This window comes from Canis lupus, chromosome 12 (assembly GCF_048164855.1).
Source record: "Canis lupus baileyi chromosome 12, mCanLup2.hap1, whole genome shotgun sequence".
NCBI classification, from domain to species: Eukaryota; Metazoa; Chordata; class Mammalia; order Carnivora; family Canidae; genus Canis; species Canis lupus.
Window position 1 is genome coordinate 41,488,353 of NC_132849.1, and position 20,143 is coordinate 41,508,495.

Sequence of the window (20,143 nt, forward strand, 5' to 3'; positions counted from 1 at the left end):
GATAAAGTGGAACAAGGACTGTGAGGGCCTTTTCTCACCCTTACATAAACACTACTGATGTTTTACATTCTTCCTATGCCCTATGTTTCCTACTTTCTTTTTTTTTTTTTTAATTTTTTTTTTTTATTATTTATTTATGATAGTCACACAGAGAGAAAGAGAGAGAGGCAGAGACACAGGCAGAGGGAGAAGCAGGCTCCATGCACCAGGAGCCCGATGTGGGATTCGATCCCGGGTCTCCAGGATCACGCCCTGGGCCAAAGGCAGGCGCCAAACCGCTGCACCACCCAGGGATCCCTGTTTCCTACTTTCTTATTCCATTTTGCTCCCAACTGCTTTTTTTTCCTTCCTTTGAACCTGTATCCCCAGAGCCCACCTGCTCCAGCTTGTAAGGCCCTGGTTAGCCCCTGCCTTCACATCAGAGCTTTCCCTGATACCCAGGCTACACTGATGTCTCTTTCTCCTTGGAATTTTTTAATGGAAAAATTGACAGAGTTTTTTGATAACATTGGGTTGGTATAATCCCCCCCTTCTTGAAATCTGAGAAGATTCCAACCTGTACAGGAAATGGTTATTTCTTGAACATCCCAAATTTTCTAAGAAACTCCATTGTATGATATCTATCATCAAGACCTGGGACTTCCCTGATGTTTCTTTTCAACCAAGTAACTTTCCTAGGTTATATTTCATCCCTTTATATGGGATGTATAAACTAGGTCAGCTGATGCAGTCATAGACGAGTCTAATTTACCCAACTGGAGATATGTAAGACAACAATAAATCGCTTTTATCTATTATACATATATAAATATATGTAAATACATATATATGTATGTATCTCTCATGCACTTACTCACCCACCGAGTGTCTACAATTTGCCAAGCTCTTTGCTCCTGCCCTTCCTAGAGATTCTACCTTAGTTCACTTTTATTGTAGGTCTAAGATAGTCCCAAATATCCACCTGAAAGGTGCTTCTTAAATACTCTTGCATGATTGTTTGGTATATGTGTGCAATACCCTAGGGACTGATGATCCTACAAACCTAATAGGAAGGCTTACTTGGGAAATAAGACTTTTCAGTGTTAGCAAAGACATAATATGTCTATTAGACTAGTAGAGCTTCCTTTTAGAAACCGTATAGTAAGCATTCCCTCCTAGCAGCTGGTTACCACATTAACCCCTAATTAGAAAAGCCTGCAAGGTCATAAACCTTACCATGTCCCCATTTTTTCACCAAGAAAAGTTGTGTAATGTCTTTCTGCAGTACCTTATATTTCTGATGTCACACTTTTTAGTGTGACTTATCTTAGTAATTTGTGGTCCTAAGTCATCATTATTCTGTGACTATAAGCTCTTAGAGGTCAAGGAATCCACATTTCTTTTAAAGATTTTATTTATTCATTCATGAGAGATACATACAGAGAGAGAGAGAGAGAGAGAGAGAGAGAGAAGCAGAGACACAGGCAGAGGGAGAAGCAGGCTCCGTGCAGGGAATCTGACGTGGGACTCGATCCCAGGTCTCCAGGATCAGGCCCTGGGCTGAAGGCAGCACCGCTGAGCTACCTGGGCTGCCCCAAGGAATCCACATTTTGTTCCCTTTTGCATTTCTAATGATTGGGCCAGTGTTTTGTTCTCAGTTGAGTTCTTGATAAATATACATTAGATGAAATAGAAACATTTGCTGAACAATTCAGGGGCAAACTAAGAGTTTATTCAGGTCTCTCGTTCCCAACCCAGAGCTTTTCAGCTCCTCAGGATCTCTGTTCTAGTAAAGGGTAGGGGTGTTCTCAACAGCCCTCTTGTTCCTAAAGTCATATATTAATTGGTTTCAGGAAAAACATAGGTCTAAGGGGAGAACAGTTTCTGGGCTGGACATACTTTGGTTTAGAATTAAAAGCTATGACATTAAGTACTTTGGGCAGGCTTATTTTTTCTTTACTCATTCTAAAAAAAAAGCGTGGTCAGCAAATATGAGTGAGCTGAGGAATTTTTATTTTGACAGCTTTGGGACATCTGAGATATTGTATACAGAGCATTCCTAACCAGCCCAGAAAGATGTGTGTCCAAAACATATGCAGGAAAATGACTGATCAAGAGTGAGGAAAATGAGAGGAAATCCTCTGAAAATGAAATGTTTTGTCAAGAGCAACCTCAGATGCAATTATTTATGCCAGAAAAGACCTCAGATTAATAGAACTTTACCCAGTCCATTTGAGTAGATACCTAGAATAATTTGGTTTGCTAGAAATTGTAAGCTATCAGGGCCCACAGTGGTCTGGTCAAATAGCCTCATCTTAAGATGAGGAAGCTAGGCCCAGAGAAGTCAGTGATCTGCCCAGAGCTAGGGGCAAAGCTGAGATTCAAACCCAGGCCATCTGCTTGGGAGAGCCCACATCTAATCTTTCATAGCAGATGCATGGGTGATGGTTCATATTTTCTCAGTACTTGGACTGCAAAGCATTTCCTCACATGTCACTCCTATCTATTGCTATATTCATGTCATCACTTTAAGTCCTCAAGTCTCCATCAATCCAGCAAGTTGATGATGTCCCAAAGGTTGCATCAATGTAGCGTCAATGCATCCTGGTGTGGAAGGACCTGCAGCCAGGCCCAGTCTAGTTAACACACGATCACTATGAATAGCAACTTAAAAACAAGATCTGGGGCCCAGGAACAGTCGACTAGGTTTGTGAACCACAGGTCTTCCAAATACCTCCTTGTTGCCTATTTAAATGTCCTCTGTAACATCCAGGTGAGCTGTCTGCCAGCCTCTGTCTGACAGCAAATCACAGAATGGTGGGGAGGAAACTCAAGTTGTGATCTAAGAGGTAGAATTAATTTCCAGCTCTGATTCCTGTTAAGTTTCACTACCTTCAGCCAGTAAACCACTCCCTAGTTCTGTTGGTCATCTGAAAAATGGGAATGATCATGATTCCTAATTGACAGCCTCACTATAAGGACTGATTTCGAGGAAAGGCTTCCATGAGACAGAACACAGGTGCTTCACTATCACCTTCTTAAGAAGAGCGAGAGCCATTCCAGTGAGAAGCCAATGGCCTACAATTTTAGCGGCCTGGTTCTACTTTGCTAGAAAGGTTTTCCTTAAAACTCTTTGAGTCCCTAATTTTGCCCTCTGGAACCTGAAAGTACTTTATGTTTAACCATAATACTATCCATGCTAAGATTTAATCCTCTGCATCCCAGCTTCAAAATTCATACAACTACACAAGAATAAGCAATACTAATTCCTCACCTATCTGGAATAATCTTATTCCTTCATCTGTTCTTAATGAACTATCTAGTGTAAATCTAAACCATGTAAAAATCTTTTCATTTTCCAAGATGCAGTCCTAAAATTGCCTTCTCTGTGAGTCTCTGGTCCTCCCAAGCAGAAACCCTCTCTCATTCTGTGTCCCCATGGCCTCACCATGTCTGCCAACTGTGAGAGTTAGGTGTGAGAAGTCCGTCTCCCCACCCTGGACTGGGAGTCCCCGAAGGGCACAGGGTCTGTGCTAGGACAGCCTGGTGTCTATCTGTGTTTTGAGATTGGTATCAGGGAGGAACCCCGTGGTTGGTAACCTGCAACACCCAGCAGATACTCACTATTATGGACAAGAAGAGTAAGTGGGAAGGATCATTTTGCATGTTCTGAGGTTGAGAGCAACCATGACCATCTGCCTCCTCTGGTTATCAAGGATGCCACATTGCTCAGAGCTCTCCTCTAACCTTCTGGTTTTAGAGATGATCCCAGTCATATGGATGTCATGCTGAGCAGTGTATAAACTCCTAAGGTTTTCACCATGTTCTGTGGGGTCAGCTTCATATTGTTAGAGACTCCATGTTCTACATGAGTGATTCCTGGAAATGACAGGCAAAAAACTAGATTGGAAGTCCAATCTGGGTTCTGGTCTCAGCTCTCATTTCTCCAGACCCTTTGCTTTGCTACTTTGGCCAAGTCACATCACCCTCCTGGGCCTTGGTTTTTCCATCTGTAAAGTGAAGAGGCTGGGCTGGTTAATTTCAGAATGCCTGGGATTTTAATTATTTTCGATTTTCTGTTCTGGGTCGAGGAGCAGGGTACCATTTCTTCCATCCATAACATTGCTTTGGCCACAGATAAGATAAATGAGAATTAAGCTTTCTACGCCTATCTCCCACCATCCTGGGCATGCTTGCACACACACCCTCTCTGAGACTCTTTTGCGACTGTGTTTATATAATTGATTGATTGAAGGAGACTTAGCCCTTCTTCGCTGCAGCTTGATTATAAGTGAAGTAAACAGATGTCTTGAATTGGGTGATTGGTTCCCAGATGCATTCTAGGGAGTGAGCTGGTGGGAAGCAAGTGAATGATTTCAGTTCTGGGGCCCTTTGACAAATGAGTAGCGGTTGTGGGCGGGGGGCAGGCAGGGGCTAGGTTTGATACTTAGTCTTATGAAGTAAGTGGCCATATGTTGGTGGCAGCTGGAAGATTAATATCAAAGGTAACTGGTGGGCTAAGTGCCCCTTTAGGAGATAACCCAGCAAGGGGTAGGAGAAGTCCCTCATCATCCAAGCCTGGGCTAGAAGTCAGGACTCTTGGGATTCTGTTGACTAGCTGCTAGAGCCAAGTTAGAGAGCTGGTTTTGGCCATCTGCCCAAAAAGGGAAATTGGTCTTAAAATGGTAGAGATGGAAGAGGCCTGAGAATCATTTCATTCCACCACTTCATTTTTCAGATGAGGACATTGAGGCCTTGGGAAGTTAAATGATTTGCCTGTAGCCACAGCAGAGCCAGGATCTAGAAGGCAGTTCTTCCACTCAAGGTCTAGTGTGACTTCGCTTCCGAAGGGAAGTTAGATCAGTGTGTGAAAGAGCAAAGATTGAGTAAGGAGCTTCCACAAGCCACAGCCACAGCTTCCTGCCTTCCGCACTGGTCACACACCTATTCAGCTCGTCTCTGCCTTGGCAAAGCCCTGTGGCCACCTGAAGAACAACAGCAGTGACTGCCAAATTTAATAATAAACTGGGCAGCCCCGGTGGCTCAGTGGTTTAGGGCCACCTTCAGCCCAGGGCCTGATCCTGGAATCCCAGGATCGAGTCCCATGTTGGGCTCCCTGCATGGAGCCTGCTTCTCCCTCTGCCTGTGTCCTTGCTTGTCTCTCTGTGTGTCTCTCATGAATAAATAAATAAAATCTTTAAAAAATAATAATAAACTTTGTGCCAGTCACTGCCACACGGGGAGCTTGATATGCATATTGCACTTAATCCTCCTCACAGCCCCCTGAAGTGGCCCCTCCTTTAATCCCCATTTCACAGATGAAAGAATTGAGGCACAGAGGGACTAAATAATTTGATCCCAGGTATGCAGCGAGTAAAGTGGCAGAGCCAAGCTTTCACCTTAAGCAGACTGATCTTGCGCAGCATCTGTGCTCCTGTGTATTCCCCAGACACCCCAGGGTCCCCTGAGGTTTTGATATAAATCAGAGCAAGGTAGGAAGATGCCTGTTCTAGTCAGTGTCTCTCTGGGTCCTCCAAGGGCAAATCAGTCCACCTCATTCTGAGGCTCCTGGTGGTAGATCTGAGGCACAGCTCAACCAAGGCAGAAAGATGTGCATATATAGTACTTCCTAATTAAGAAAGCACGCCCACATCCATTCCCTTGTTTGATCATCACTGCAGGTATTATTATGTTTATCAGCATCATTATTGTGATAAATCTCTCACGTTCATACAGGAGGAAACCAAGACTCAGGTGGTTAAATGAATTATGGCAAAAGCACAAGGCTGATAAACCCAGAGCTTGGAAATTTCCAAGAATTCTCTAGGGGTCTTCCCCTTTCAGTCCTAGGCCCCTGCCTTTTCTCCCTTTGTTCTTATCATAGCTTCTGGCCTATGCACAGCCCTACTGTCTGGCAGGGAGCTTCCAGCAAGCATCAAAAAAGCAGCTTGTTGGCAGAAGAGTACATTGAGAATGAGAGAAGCCAGGAAGCCTTACTGGAAGTGATCTGAGCTATCGAATCATTGGGAGATATTTGAAACCTAGCCATGTATGTTTTTGCTAGCTTATTCCAGAAAAACACAGGCTAGATTTTTGAGAATTTTCCTAATTGTTGATGGTATTATTTTGTTTTTTTGTTATAGCTGAGAATAATAATAATAAATATCATACAGTTAGGAACTAAACTTTAGTACCAATTTTGCAACCCATGCACTTTCATCCATTATAGCTCTGGACCTCTGTTTCTTCATGTCAGATGGTCCCAAAGGTCCCTCATCACCTAGAAGGTCAATGATTGAGAGGTGCTGGAGAATTCTTTGAGAAAAGGAGATGCCCTTGCATTGCGCCTCAGGCTTGGTGGCAGCCAAGGGAGTTCCCTTGAGTTGGGTACAGTCCTTAAGAAGGATTGCCAGTGTTTTGAGAATGTTGGTTTCTGGAGCTCTATATTATGACCTGCAGCTTCAAACATGAAGCCCTAGTCTATGACATGTAAAGACGTCACTTGTAGGAGAATTGTGGCATGTGCATGATGCTTCATATGATTCTTTGTTGAATACACAAATCAGGCTTGTCAGGAATCCTCGGACATCTGTATATGCCATCCTTAAAGCAACCTAGCCTCGGCTTAACTGTACCAGTAAGCCAAGCATGAGGAAGTGAGAGCTGGTGATTCAGTAAGTCTGATGTTCAGCTTGGCCCATGCCTGGTGCTATGCAGAGAAGATGGCATTCAAACAGGCCTCCATAGCCAGGAGAAGTACCCTTAACACTGTGTGAAGGACCCTCTTGACCAGCCACATGTTCCTTGCCTGGGTGTTGGTGTTTTCACCTGTCCAGTGGGACAAGCAGTTGACCTTAAATGTCACTTCAAGTTCTAATAGCTTTTGACACTGTGAATATCACCTAAAGGTTGTTAGGCCCAACCTTCCCAGTGGACAACCTAATACCAAGGAGGTAGTCATCTGCCACTGGGTAGAATGTCTCCTATAAATACTATTTCTCATAGTAAATGAGAAACTGTGTTCAGATAGGGTATGGCTATGCAAATTCTTTTTTTTTTTTAAGGTTTTTAATTTATTTATTCATGAGAGACACACAGAGAGAGGCAGAGGCACAGGCAGAGGGAAAAGCAGGCTCCCCTCCCCCACCCCCACCGATAGCCCGATGCAGGACTCGATCCCGGTACCCCGGGATCATGACCTGAAGGCAGATGCTCAACCACTGAGCCACCCAAGTGTCCCATGGCTGTGCAAATTCTGAATCAGTTAATGTGTGTTGGAAATTTCTCCATTTGAAGCACATCCTCGTTTCATTGAGTCCTTCTAGCAGTGATGGGAAGTTAGTCTGATCACTGAGATGACCGATGCTCAGAGAAAGGGGGAGAGTACCCTGTACTGCACATCTGGCAGATGGTGTAATTGGAGTCACTCATGTCTTGTGCTCTATCCCTGAGAAACAACCCTGATGATACTAAGGTCACTTAATGAATAAGACGTGTGGGTATAGATACATAGAAGAAGATTGTAGGGCTGGGTGGGACCAAAGACCACCATTCAACAAATGAGGACTGTCAGTTCCAAAGTCAAGGCCATGTGCATCCTGACCATCAAACAGGAAAAACCAAGGCAAAATAACAATCATATTGCCATATTTTAAACTAGCAGCAAACCTGATGATTCTGCTTTCAGATGCAGATTCCGTGGCTGAGTATCCAGTTGGGTAAACTCTCTCATGGGCCCCTGATGGTCATAGAAACCTTGCCCATCCCACCTTTAGTTCCCCCAACTGTGATCTCCTCACTCCATCCAAGAAACACAGCAGATATCCTAGAAGATATTAGGAAACCTAGATGGAATTTTGAGCCCCAGGTCTGGCTGCACATGTAGCCTTGGCTTCCTGAGTCAACACACCCACAGGGGGCAAGGCTTGGATTTTAGAAATATGAACTTTGACTCAGTCTGCATTTAGGAAATCCCAGTTCCATCTCCTTCAAGGGCAGCTCAGATGCTCCAGCTCCTGTCCTGCCTCTAGCCTGGCCCTGTTTGTCTCTTTTCATGGGTCCAATTCCTGACCTGCCTCATTGCAGGTCTTGACCCTTACTGGTATCCGTGTCTCTGAATGAGGGCAGCTATTTCTGCTTCCTTTTTAGCTCACAGTTCCCTGTTTGTGAGATACTGACATCAAAGCCTCAGGGTCCCAGGAGGGAATCAGGTCTATGAAAGCCCACTCAGTCACTTCATGTGTAACTTAGATGTAACTTCACTGCTCTGAGCTCAGTGTCTTCATCTATTAAGTGGAGGTAAGACTCCTGCCTACTTCATAGGAATCAAATAAGATAATGATATAAGGGGCCCGACATACAGTAAGCCCTTGGTAAATATTGTCAATTATGAAAATACTTCCCATGGGCCTTCACGGAGTTCCTCCCCTCAGGGCTCCTCTATAAACACATACCCAGTGCTGCCAGCACCAAGAACATAAGAAGTCTCCCCAGGCTTGATTGAAAGAACACTCATAATAAAAGAAAAGAGTAAAGAAGGGCGAAGCATCATAAGATTGATAAACATGATGTTCTTCTCTTTTGCATTACTCTGCTTTTCACTCTGCAATATTTGTTTCTAAACTTCATGGAGGGCTAACACTGAGAGACATCAGCCGGTGGGTTCCTGTGGACCTGCCCCAGGACAGCCGCTCTTAGTGATCCTGGAAACCAGCCAGCCTTGGAAAGAAAGTCTAAAAAACTAGAGACTGCTGCTTCCCTAATGAAATTGACTTGAGGTGACTGAGGAAACTAGTGCAAGGTCTCTGGATTTCCAGGGTCGGGATCAAGGAGGAACAAAAGGCCTTGATCCAAAGAAGTTTTGTGGTGCCTGAGGTGAATCTGGGTCAGTTTACAAAGAAGGACTGTTGGATTTTCTAAGCCCACCCAAGGGAAGACCTGAGTGTCCAAAGGACACCGTGTTTCCCTATCACCTTTGTGTGGTGCTATAGATGGTGTCCAGAACTTTCATGGAATCTCCTTCACGCTGCTCAGCTTGGGAAGACCCCCATCTCTGTTGATTAGCCAAGGTGGCTTCCTTGGCACAGGCCTTGGTATGACTGCTTGGGTAGTCTCACACATTCCTAGAGGCTAGATAGCCCCCCTCAGACTCAGCATGTGGTCGTCGCCGACTCCTCTACAGCCAAGGGCATTTGATAAGGGAACTGGGCATCTCTCTGAGCAGGGACACCACAGGGTTTTCTGATCAGTTTCTGTTATAGTCTTCTGAATGGCTGCCTTTAATACCAGAACAATGCCTTAAAGATAACTGTTAATGAATTTAATTTTTGAAATGTGACTCACACCCTATAAGGTTTCAAGATCTAGGCACAAACCGATAAAAATTCATGAACACACACACGCACACACACACACACTCACATTCACACTTACTCATCCAGAAACAGTTTTACTTGAGATTTTCTTCTTAATTTTTTGAGATTCTTGAAGTAAACTAAATCCCCATTGAGTATGATGCACTTTCAGCCTCATTTCATGGGGAATCTGCTTCTAGGGATGACAACAAGCCCCCATTAAAAGTAGGCAGAGTGGAAATAACTGATGGTCTGTAGGTGTGGTTGTGTTGGCCCAGGTTTGGTTTTTGGTTGTATTGGCTCTGTGGGATCACTGACAGTCAGAGAGGGAGGGCACTATAGAAGTTGTGTGCTCCATTTTCCTTCATTTTTCAAATGCAGAGAACTACACACAGAGAGGTGAGCAGACTTGCTGAGGTCTCTGAGCTGCTATGTGCAGGATCAAGCCTGGAACCATCCTCACTGCTCTACTGAGACCTTTCCCTTCATAACACTTGACATCCCTCTCAGCAGAACTGTCTCCAGAAGATTCCATTACCTTATCTTTTTTTTAAAAAAAATTTTTATTTATTTATTTATTTATTTGAGAGAAAGAGAGTGAAAGAAAGAGCACAAGTGGGGCAGAGCAGGGAGTCTAATGTGGGTCTCAATCCCAGGACCCTGAGATTATGACTTAAGCCGAAGGCAGATAGATGCTTAACCGACTGAGCCATCCAGGCTCCCCTTACTTTATTTTTCTTTCATGATGAAAGTAACTAGAAAGTGCATGGCAATGATCAGGAGGCTCTGGAAAGTATGTCCTTTTCTCATTACTGTTTTTTTTCTCATTGTTTCTCTTTGCTCATTCAACTATGTGATCAGCACGTAGGAAAGTTATGTCTGGAAAGTATGTCTTTTCCTCATTGCTGTTTTTCAATGGTTAGTCTCCTGGTCCTGATAGGTATAGTAAGGTTGAGAACTCTGGAGCCTTTGAAGGTCATAGACACTTTGCAAAATAGGCCTGACAGAGAGGAAGTCTAGATTTGTTCCTTAGGGTAGAGGACAAGCCTTTGCAGATATGAAGAGGCTGCAGACTTTGAGTCTAATAGTAACCAAAATATAGCACCTTGCAGGTTTCTCATACATTATTTAATTTACTCTGTTGGCCCTGGTTGAGATTTTGAAACTGTGGAGGTCTGATGAAAAATGCCTGGATCTTCATCATTATCCAGGCCTGGCTCACGTTCTGGTTCTGCCTTAGGGTGATCCTTTGATCTTTGGACAAGTAAAGTAAACTCTGTGAGCTCCCATTTCCTCATCATCTACTTTTCAGTGTTTTCTGTGGATTAAATATAATGACATAAGAAAAATACCTCACAGTCTCTGGCAGACCCCTGGGATTCAGTGAATATAATTTTCCACACCTTCCCTTGGGTGTAGACCTGCTTCTGCTGTTGGATAGCATAAGGCTAAACCCTTCACTGAAACCCTGGATCCCTCTGAGTCTGGTCTATAAAACAGACTCTGTAGTCCCTATCCTATAAGGATTGGGTCAGAGAACGGTTAAGGATAAAGATGCAAGAAGCATCCTAGTTCTACAACCTCAGAAAAGGCCCAAGGAAAATGATCCTTAACCTGGTGTTTTTAGAAATGATGAGTACCAGGTGTTATTGCTTGAAAGGATCTGGGGCTAGAGCAGGAGAAAGAAACCTCTCTTGATATTTTATGAGACATTAAACTGGAATGTAGGAAAGCCCCGTTCAGTTTCACCCATGATGAACAGTAATGTTAACTCCCTTTCTATTTAAAGCCAAAGATAGTGGCTTTGACAGCTAAGAGGAGGCTGCCTTGGAGCAAGAATTTCAAAATGAACCTGTTTGATAATTAGAGCACGTGCCTAGCTTGTATCACTAGGCAGGCTTGGTTCAAACACAGTCAGTTCTCCAACTGTTCAGAGTCAAAGATCCTAGGATGGATGCTGCTTGTTGCTGGGATTCTATATTCTGTGGTCTGTTTGTCTAATATGCACCAGGCATGGCACACTTGACCCAAATAGAGATAAAACCTCACATGGCACACCTCTGTTCCAAATAGAGATAGGATGTCTTTAATTGGAGGAGAAAAAAATCAAGGTAGAGGATGGGCCACAGAAGTGGAAGCTTTGGGAAAGTCACCAATAGTTTTCTGTGTGGGAGGGGGACAGCCAGTAACTTTCTCCCCCATCTTTTGACTTGATCATTAGCTAACATGGTTGGATCCTTTTGACCCTCTTCAGAAAAGCCAAGGTTAGTGGCTACACTTTTCATTATATGGATAATTGTGCTACAAAGTGTAAAATGTTGGATCAGTTTTCTCCTTGAATTCTGCAATCAAAACCAGGTGGCTGGCAAGCAAGTCTTGAAGATTAAGGCAGCCTGCAATTCATAGACACCAATTCATAGACATAGCAGCAGCTCAGCCCCCAGTGGCAGGTAGAATGGCTTCAAAGCTGATAAAATATGTAGTCAGCAAGTGGCATGTCGACTCAAACAAGGCTAGCTCTGCCCATTTCAGATTGCCATTATAAAGGTGAATTGTCTATATTGTGAAAGGGCGAGTGGTATTAACCTGAGGACCAGAGAGATGGCAGCTCGTGGAGAGCAGCTGGTACATAAATCTCTAGGGGCTGAGAAGCAGAAAGATACTTAATAGAAGTGTAATTGAAGGATTTCCCCCCACTATCACCACCTAAACTTAGTTTGGCTAGTGTCAATGGGAATTATTTTACTCCTACTCTGGGGCAGCACTTAGCTGCCTGTGTGTGTGATAAAGGGAATCCAGTTACAATCAGCTGCCCACACTAGAATTGACCCCCCTTCTCCTCTGTGTTCAGAAATTCTCAACACCAGGCTCATTTTGGAGGTCAAGAGAGCAGGAGCCCCAGAAGCAGCTGTTAAAATGCAAAATGATAATTGGGAGTCAGCACCCATTAGCACCACCACACAGATGGATTTATCAAATTCACTATAACCTTTCTGAGAACAAGGACTTAGGAATCTTTAAAAAGTCAGATCAAGAAAGAGCTTTAAAAAACATCTACTGTAGGTCTCATTTTGTATTTGAGGAACTTAAGGCCCAGAGGGGTTAAGTGTCTTGTTCAAGGGAACCAACAAATCAGTGGCAGAGCTGGAGTTGGAACCCAGGCCTCACTGGGCATTTGTTTAGACCCAATCACCTGGTCTAAAGCCCTGTTTTGCAGTTGAGGGCACGAAGTGCCACATGTGAGAAGAGACTGTTCAAGCCTGGATACCAACCAAAGTCCCCATATTCTAGTCCAGTGGTCTGACCTTCACATCACATTCTTCCTTTCTTCACATCCCCATGGCTGGGGGCAGACAATGAAGTAAAAGGTCGATGAATAATTTGCACTTTGGCACACACTCCACCCATCAGCAAGCTTTGAGAGCCTCCTGGGTACAAAGCACTTTAGCTACTTTGAGTAACGCACACTGAGGAGGGGAAGAAGGTGAGTGTATCTTAGACGTAGGGTAAACATGAAATGGTGTGGACACAGGAAGCCCTAGTCAAAGGTTATAAAAACTCCCAGGGCATGGCCTCTTCCTACCTCCCTCTCTTTACCCCATGTCCTCCCCCACCTTCTCCCCAAGAGAGAATGAGCTGGACTCAGTCATAGCCTTGGCCTCCTGGTGAGGAGAGTCCGAAGGGTAGATGATTGGCTGACAGACAGGGCTGTAAGGCCTGCATTCCCTTTGGCCTTCTCTTCTCAGGTAGGGCTTAACCTGGCCAGGATTTTTCCTGAGCATCTACTTACTATAGACAGGCTAATGTATACAGATAACGAATTCTCCTACTAGCTCTTACCGCAAAATCTAGAGGTAGGTGTTACCATCCCCAGTGTATAGGTAAGGAAATTTGAGGCCACACAGGCTGATTTTCTTGCCTGGAGTCAACCCAGACTTAGATGCAGACTTATCTGGTTGCAAAGTCAGGATCCGGCCATTTGGCCTCAGACCCTCTCATGTCACCAGGTAAACTTACAGGATGCAGAACCTCTCCAAGTCCCACCAGTTAGCTCTTGTTTCACCTGCCTTCTCTGAAGATACCTCCCTTAACCTGAATTAATACAAAGAACTCTTTTTTTCTCTCTCTCTTGGTCCCCTTTTCAGCCCTATGGAACTAGGCCAGCTGTGAACCTGACAGCTCACCATCCTGGACAGAGCAAGGGTTGTGGATGAGATGAAAGCTGCCTCGCTGGGGCAGAGGGGTGGGGCTGGAAGGTCTCCTAGGGGAGATGTTTGCTCCACTGACCACTGGCTGTCATTGCAGGTCTGGAGTGCAGCTTTGACTTTCCCTGTGAGCTGGAGTATTCCCCGCCCCTACACGACCTTGGCAACCAGAGCTGGTCCTGGCGCCGCGTCCCCTCTGAGGAGGCCTCCCAGATGGACCTGTTGGATGGGCCTGAGACAGAGCACTCCAAGGAGATGCCCAGAGGTAAGGGTAGAGGCCACCGCAAAGTGTCCTGGCTGGGCCTGGCTGGGGCTTGAATGTCCACTTCTGTTTGCAGTTTTAAGGCTTGCCTGGCCCTGCTTTCATCTGTTTCCTTTGAAACCTGCTTTTAATATCTGCACCATCTATAGGGATACAGGGATCAAGCAGATCCTTTACTCTCTCTCTCACCAAGTAAAGAAATAGGATTTTATAACTGTCTTTCACACAGGTGTAGGAGAAAGTGCTGATCTGTTTATCTATTGGGAATAGAGTTGCCAGGTAAAATTCAGGACATCCATTTAAATCTGAGTTTCTGGTGAACAATAAATGGTTTGTTAGTATAAGTATATCTCATGCAATAGTTGGGGCATACTTACACTTTAAAAACTATTCCAATTTCTAATTATATTAAAAAACTTAAATATAATTGAGCATCTTGCATTTTTACTTGCTAAATATGGCATTTTTAATTTGGAAGGTATTGTATAACTGGGTTAAAAGTTAGTTTCACAGCCATTAATGAATATCCAGACTGCATTGTAGCTTTGCAAGGTACTTCCAGTAGTCCTGAGCTGTTAATGAACATCCCTTTCTGAATTAGTAGGGACCAGAGAAAGTAGGACTGGATAAGTTGTGGGTGCTTATTAAGTATTTGCTGAATATTTAGAGATAGAGGTGGAGGCACTAAGTCCTAGTCTTGCCTTAGGGTCTCACTGTGGCAATCTTAAAGCTTCACAATCCTTGGACCCAGAAAACTCTGCTTACCCAGAATTGACAGCCTACGTTTCTGACTTGTAGGAAGAAATAACCGTTGGCTTGGTAATGGACTTACCCGAACATTCAGAGTCATGCTTCCATTTTGCAAAGCCCTTTCACCTACACTGTTTCATTGGATTCCAATTTTGTGAGAAAGGCAGGCCAGATGAGAAGGTGATGGCTCCAGAGAGGGGAAGCCACTTGCTAAAGATCACACAGTTTGTCTGTGCCAGTTTAGGTCTTGATGTCTGCCGTGATGAGTGCTAGATGAGGATACTTTCTACCACATTGTGTTTCTGTTTTTGCAGTGAAAGCTATGGTGACAGCCTACCTTGGGCCTGGGTCTAGGGGGCAATTATCTCAGGCTCAGGCTACTGCAAATCAAATGGGGACTGAGCTCAATTAAGTTCTGGGTGAGGTTGGAGGTGGCACAGAAATAGCTGATGCCCTCAGGCTGCCTCAAACCCCGAACTCTGAGACTCTCCCAGGCTGACCTTCTTTCTGTTTTTATGACATTTTGGAATTGCTTGACCTTATTTTATATTTTGAGCTGTTTTCACCTGGATACTGATGCATATTGCCCTGGGTAGGGGTTAGTGATGTGTGCAGGTGAGTGGCTCTTAACCTTATACTGCATCTGAATCTTCTGGAGAATTTATACACAGTACTGAGATGATGATTTGATGGATCTAAGATGGAACCTGGAAATCTGTATATTTTTCAATTTTATTATAAAATGTAGCACTAATCTGTGTGCAAGATAGACCATGTGTGCATGGGTTAATGATTACAGCAAAATCAACATTTGTGTTCTCATCACCAAGAGGAAGAATTTGCATGTTGTCAGCCCATTTACAACCTCTTCTGTCGCCCGCCTAGGTCCAGAATCTCTTCCTTCCCTCAGAGGTAACCACTATTCTATGTTCATCGTTCATTTGCTTTTTCTCATGGCCTCATGAGAGGCTACTTACATATATGGCCCCAAACAACTTATCACTGAGGTTTGTAATCTGCTACATAAATGAGATAGTGCCTTTGATTTGTGATTTGTCCATTTTGACGCACGTAGCTGAGGTTCATTTGGTTTTTGATCACTGTGTGAAAATACCACAATTTATCTCTCCTACTGTGCTTAGACATTTGGATTGTTTCTACGGTTTTACTGTTACCAACAGCACTCCTATAAGCATTTTGGCACGTGGCTTTTGGTGCCTGTGCTTGTCCAAGAGTTTCCCTAGAGTAGAGAGTAGGAGTAGAATCGCTGGGCCATAGGGTAAAGCTTCTATTTCAATAGATAGTGCCAACCTATTTTCCAAAATGGTGGCACTAAGTTATACCCCCACTAGTGAGGTGTTAGCATTCCTCCCTGGGACTTTACATCTTCACTAGTACCGGATATTGTCAGACTCGGTCATTTTTGTCCATTTGGTGGATGCAATCCAGTATTTCTTCAGACCTTTAATTTCCATGAGACTCTCCCACTCCCTCTTTTTTTTTTTTTTAATGTTTTTAGAAGCTTCTCAGGTGATCCTGAGGCATAGCTACGTTTGTTATACTCTTGATGTAGATCTCCTTGCACACTTAATCTCATTCTCCCTAGGGATGGCTCCAGAGCCCAATCCCCAGCCTCAAGAGGCAGTCCTGGCAGTATCTGCACTTTTGGTCTTTGTAGGTTTTTTATTTGATGACTGTTGACCTGTGAGTATGGTTCAGCGAGATCAGAAAAGAAGGACAAGTAGCAATTGTTCACAGACTTTATAGGAGTCAGGCTCTATAAATTTGAAAGTTGGTGCTTTTTACATTTTTAAACAATTTTGAAAAGAGTGCCAATAGATTGCACGTTGCCACTCTCTGACCTGTTTCTCCTCCTTGATCTGCTATCTTGTGATCTCTGGCATCTGCATATTACCCTGAGTACTAGGAGAAAAACAAAGTGAAGAAGAACATGAGGGAATTAAAAAATAAACACTCACTTCTCGATATTCCTGAGTGTGGAAATCTATCCACGCCTTTATGTTTTTGCAAAGCTGAGTCCCAAGGGCCAGTACCTGCCCTGAATACAAACCTTTTCCCATTAGTTGAATCAGTCAGGACTGGAATACTCATATTGTAGTGAGTAGTGCCAACTTCCGTCTGCCTGAAAAACATTCTGTCTAGCATGGTCATTTGTCACATCACTAAGAATGATGATGTGAGCAGCCATGACAGAAGCCACTGTAGATACACAAGCCCACTTCATCAAGTTCTTTAGTGAAGAAACACATGCAAACACCACTTGAGGGAATCTCACCGCTGTTAGAAACGGGTATTTCTTTTTCCTGAAGTCTAAAAAAGAGATCTGTACTCACATCAGTCTGAGAAACAAGGGACTAGCCTCCCAGCCTTTGTAGGAACACTTCTGGCAATTCATGGAGAGGTGCTCAGAGCTTCTAGTAATGGGCTGCTCATTGCTTTTTGCTTCAACTAATTATATCCTTACCTGTTCCCTGAAGTAGGGTTGATCCTTATGAAGCAAGATGATGTATCTTAATGTTTCTTGATCATCGGGGAATGAGGTGAGGGTGAAAGGAGAGATGACATGCCCAATTTGCATAGCACCAAAGCAAGGACCTACATCTCAGTCCTAACTGCCATCTCTTTGGAGTCTCACTTACTCTGTCATTTCGGCAGAGGGATGCTAGTGGTAGAAATAAGAAGGAGTAATGGGGTGCCCTTTAGGGTAGTGTAGTCAATAGAGATTTTTTTAAAACTCAACATTTATTGGTTGGATGGTATTTAGACTCTATTGCAATATTTCTTGTCAGGGAATACAGAAAGACCAGAAAAAGGCAGTGAGATAATACCAATCACAGATAATGAACTGTAAGAGTATAAATTCTGAATGATTTTAATTTATAGCCCCTGTAGCTGAGAATAATAAGGAAGATACAATTCAGAGCAGCAAGATAATAAAAAGTGATGATCTGATGGAACACAATATTATAAATTAATAAAATCTTGAGGAATCATCAGGTTGAGGCATTCTGTGACTTTTTAAGAAGTGCCAGGGGCCTGTTTGACATCTACTACTTCCCATGTTTTGGAATATAGTCACATTTTTCTTTTCCAGCAAGATAAGATCCTAGTCTCCAACAGAAATACTTGCTTTCAAATGGAAAACAGATTAGCAGCAGCTCTTCCCCTAAACCCCTCCACCAACCCTCAGTCATAAGTATACCCAGGAAGAATGGGAGAAGACTCAGCTGGGAGAGGCTGACCTCCTTCCTGTATCCACCTCAGTTCTCCTCCAGAGAACTGATTTTCAAGTCATTGTTTTGGTTTGGTTTTTGTCTTCTCTGACTGACTTATTTGGCTTAGTATTATACTCTCTAGCCATACGATTTTGTTCATATGTGAAATTTAAGAAACAAAACAAACAAGCAAAGGAAAATAAAAGAGAAAAAAACCAAGAAATAGACCCTTAACTATAGAGAACACACTGATGGTCACCAGAGGGGAGGCTGATGGGGGAATGGGTGAAAAAGGTGATGGGGATGAAGGAAGTCACTTGCGAGGAGCACTAGGTGATGTATGGAAGTGTTGAATCACCATATCATACACCTGAAACTAATATAACACTGTGCCTTAACTATACTGAAACTAAAACAAAACAAAACAAAACAAAACAAAAAACCAGATGGCTTGGTTTTCAGAAGGCTGAGAAACGTTGTCCTACAGTTCTGAAATGGCTAATGATGCTGCCACAGCTAACAAGGGTACTGTAAACCCTAAGTGGGGTCATTCAGATTTTGAGTTCACTCCTGTTATAGGCCTTTTGCATTAGTTTCTTTTAGCTGTTGTAACGAATAAATACAACCTGGGTGGCTCAAAACAACATAAATTTACTTTATCCCAGTTCCAGAAGCTAGCAGTGTGGAATCAAGGTGTGATCAGGGTTGGTACCTTCTGGAGTCTCTGCAAGAGTATGCATTCCAGGCCTGGTTACCTAGCTTCTGGTGGCTGCTGGTATATCAGTGCTCCTTTGCCTGTAGATACATCAGTCCAATCCCTGCCTCCAACTCCACATGGCATTCTCCTCAATTCTCAAATCTGTCACTTATAGGCTCATATGTCACTGGATTTAGGACCCACTGTAAAAGCAGCGTAATCTCATCTCAGGATCCTTAATTACATTTGCAAAGACCTTGTTTCCAAATAAGATCACTTTCACAGGTACCAGAGATTAGGGCCTGGACGCATCTTTTGGGGACCACGGTTGAACCTACTACACACTGATTTTTCTCCCCATGTGTGTGGATTGGCTTGTGGATCTTATGTGTCTCTCCCTGTGCTTGTGGGCTTTTAGACCCTTTCAGAACTTAGATTAGGTGATTTCAGAGAAGCCCAGATTAATACCAGCATTTCTTCTCCTTCCTTTAATTCCTTCCCCTGCCCCAAGGGTTTGCAAAAGTCTGTTCTTAAAAGTCTGAGCACTTCTCAGATTGGCTCTATCCTAGGAGTAGCTTGAACCTGGTAACTGGACCACATTTTGAGCTGCAGGCACCATGCTGATAGACAGTTTCTCTCAGGGTACATCCCCCTCTGCACCCGTAGCCACTGGGGGGCTGCAGCTGGTGGACTAAGCTGGCTAGGAGTCTCATGCTCTGACTTGAACCCTTTGTGGTATTGCCAAGCAACTGGAGGGATGAAAGTCTGCCCCACACTTCCTCTTTCACCCAGCGGAACTTGTCATTAGCCACCCATTTCTACTGCTCTCGGGCTTCGTTGGCTAACCAAGTGGGACCTCATAAATTAGCCTCTTCAGTGGTTGATAACCCACATGTGCGTGGTTTACAGCTCTTTCCAAAGAGGAAGTTCCACAGGTGAAGACAGGGAGGAGGTGGAAGGACAGGCTGTCAGGGAGATAGAGCTGGGAGGAGTTCCAGCACTGGAGCATCATTGATAGCACACTCTGGAAGCACCCCTCCTATCCCCGATGTGTGGTGTTGTAGAGGTGAAATGTGCTAATGCATGCTTAAAGTCAGCTGCTTCCTGCCCACAGGGTTTAGTGGTCACCTTTAAGGTGACCTGGTTCATGGGACAGTCAGTAATTACTCACCTCACTTTGGATAAGCAGCCTCTAGCAAAGACCTCTGGTTTTAGGGTGTTGAAGCTGAAAGAGTGGTCAGGAGAGAAAGGCAAACTGGGATAGAAAAGAAATACAATTGGAGTGACAGATACACATACACACACACACATGCACACAGTAACACACATCCCCCAGGACAGAACAATGATTTTTTTTCTTTTCATTTGTTTCAAACAGGATGATCTAAAAGGAGATTGTCTATGCAAAGCATTCTTGGCCTCCAGCCCTCAAGAGCTCCCTTCCTATGCTACTTGCTCTGTCTACTATGAAGTTACTTTTTTAAGGCAGTGGTCTCTAAACTTTATTATATGCCTCATCAGTAAAATATTTCTGACCATGCACCCCTACTAATGTATGTATTTGATATATACAATATATTCAAGCTAGGCAGGCCTAGCTCTTATAGTATCTCTGACTCATAAGTTTCAAAGATCCTTTAGGGTCTTTCTCAGACTCTATA

The 20,143-nt window shown here is 43.7% G+C and overlaps 1 protein-coding gene across 1 annotated transcript in view; it reads left to right on the forward strand.

Annotated features, from left to right (window-relative positions):
• ALK (ALK receptor tyrosine kinase) overlaps positions 1-20,143 on the forward strand; it is a 692,068-nt gene that overhangs the window by 208,549 nt on the left and 463,376 nt on the right. The window contains exon 3 of the mRNA XM_072770669.1: positions 13,638-13,802. Coding sequence (XP_072626770.1) covers positions 13,638-13,802 — 165 coding nt within the window. The remainder of the gene's footprint in view (positions 1-13,637; positions 13,803-20,143) is intronic.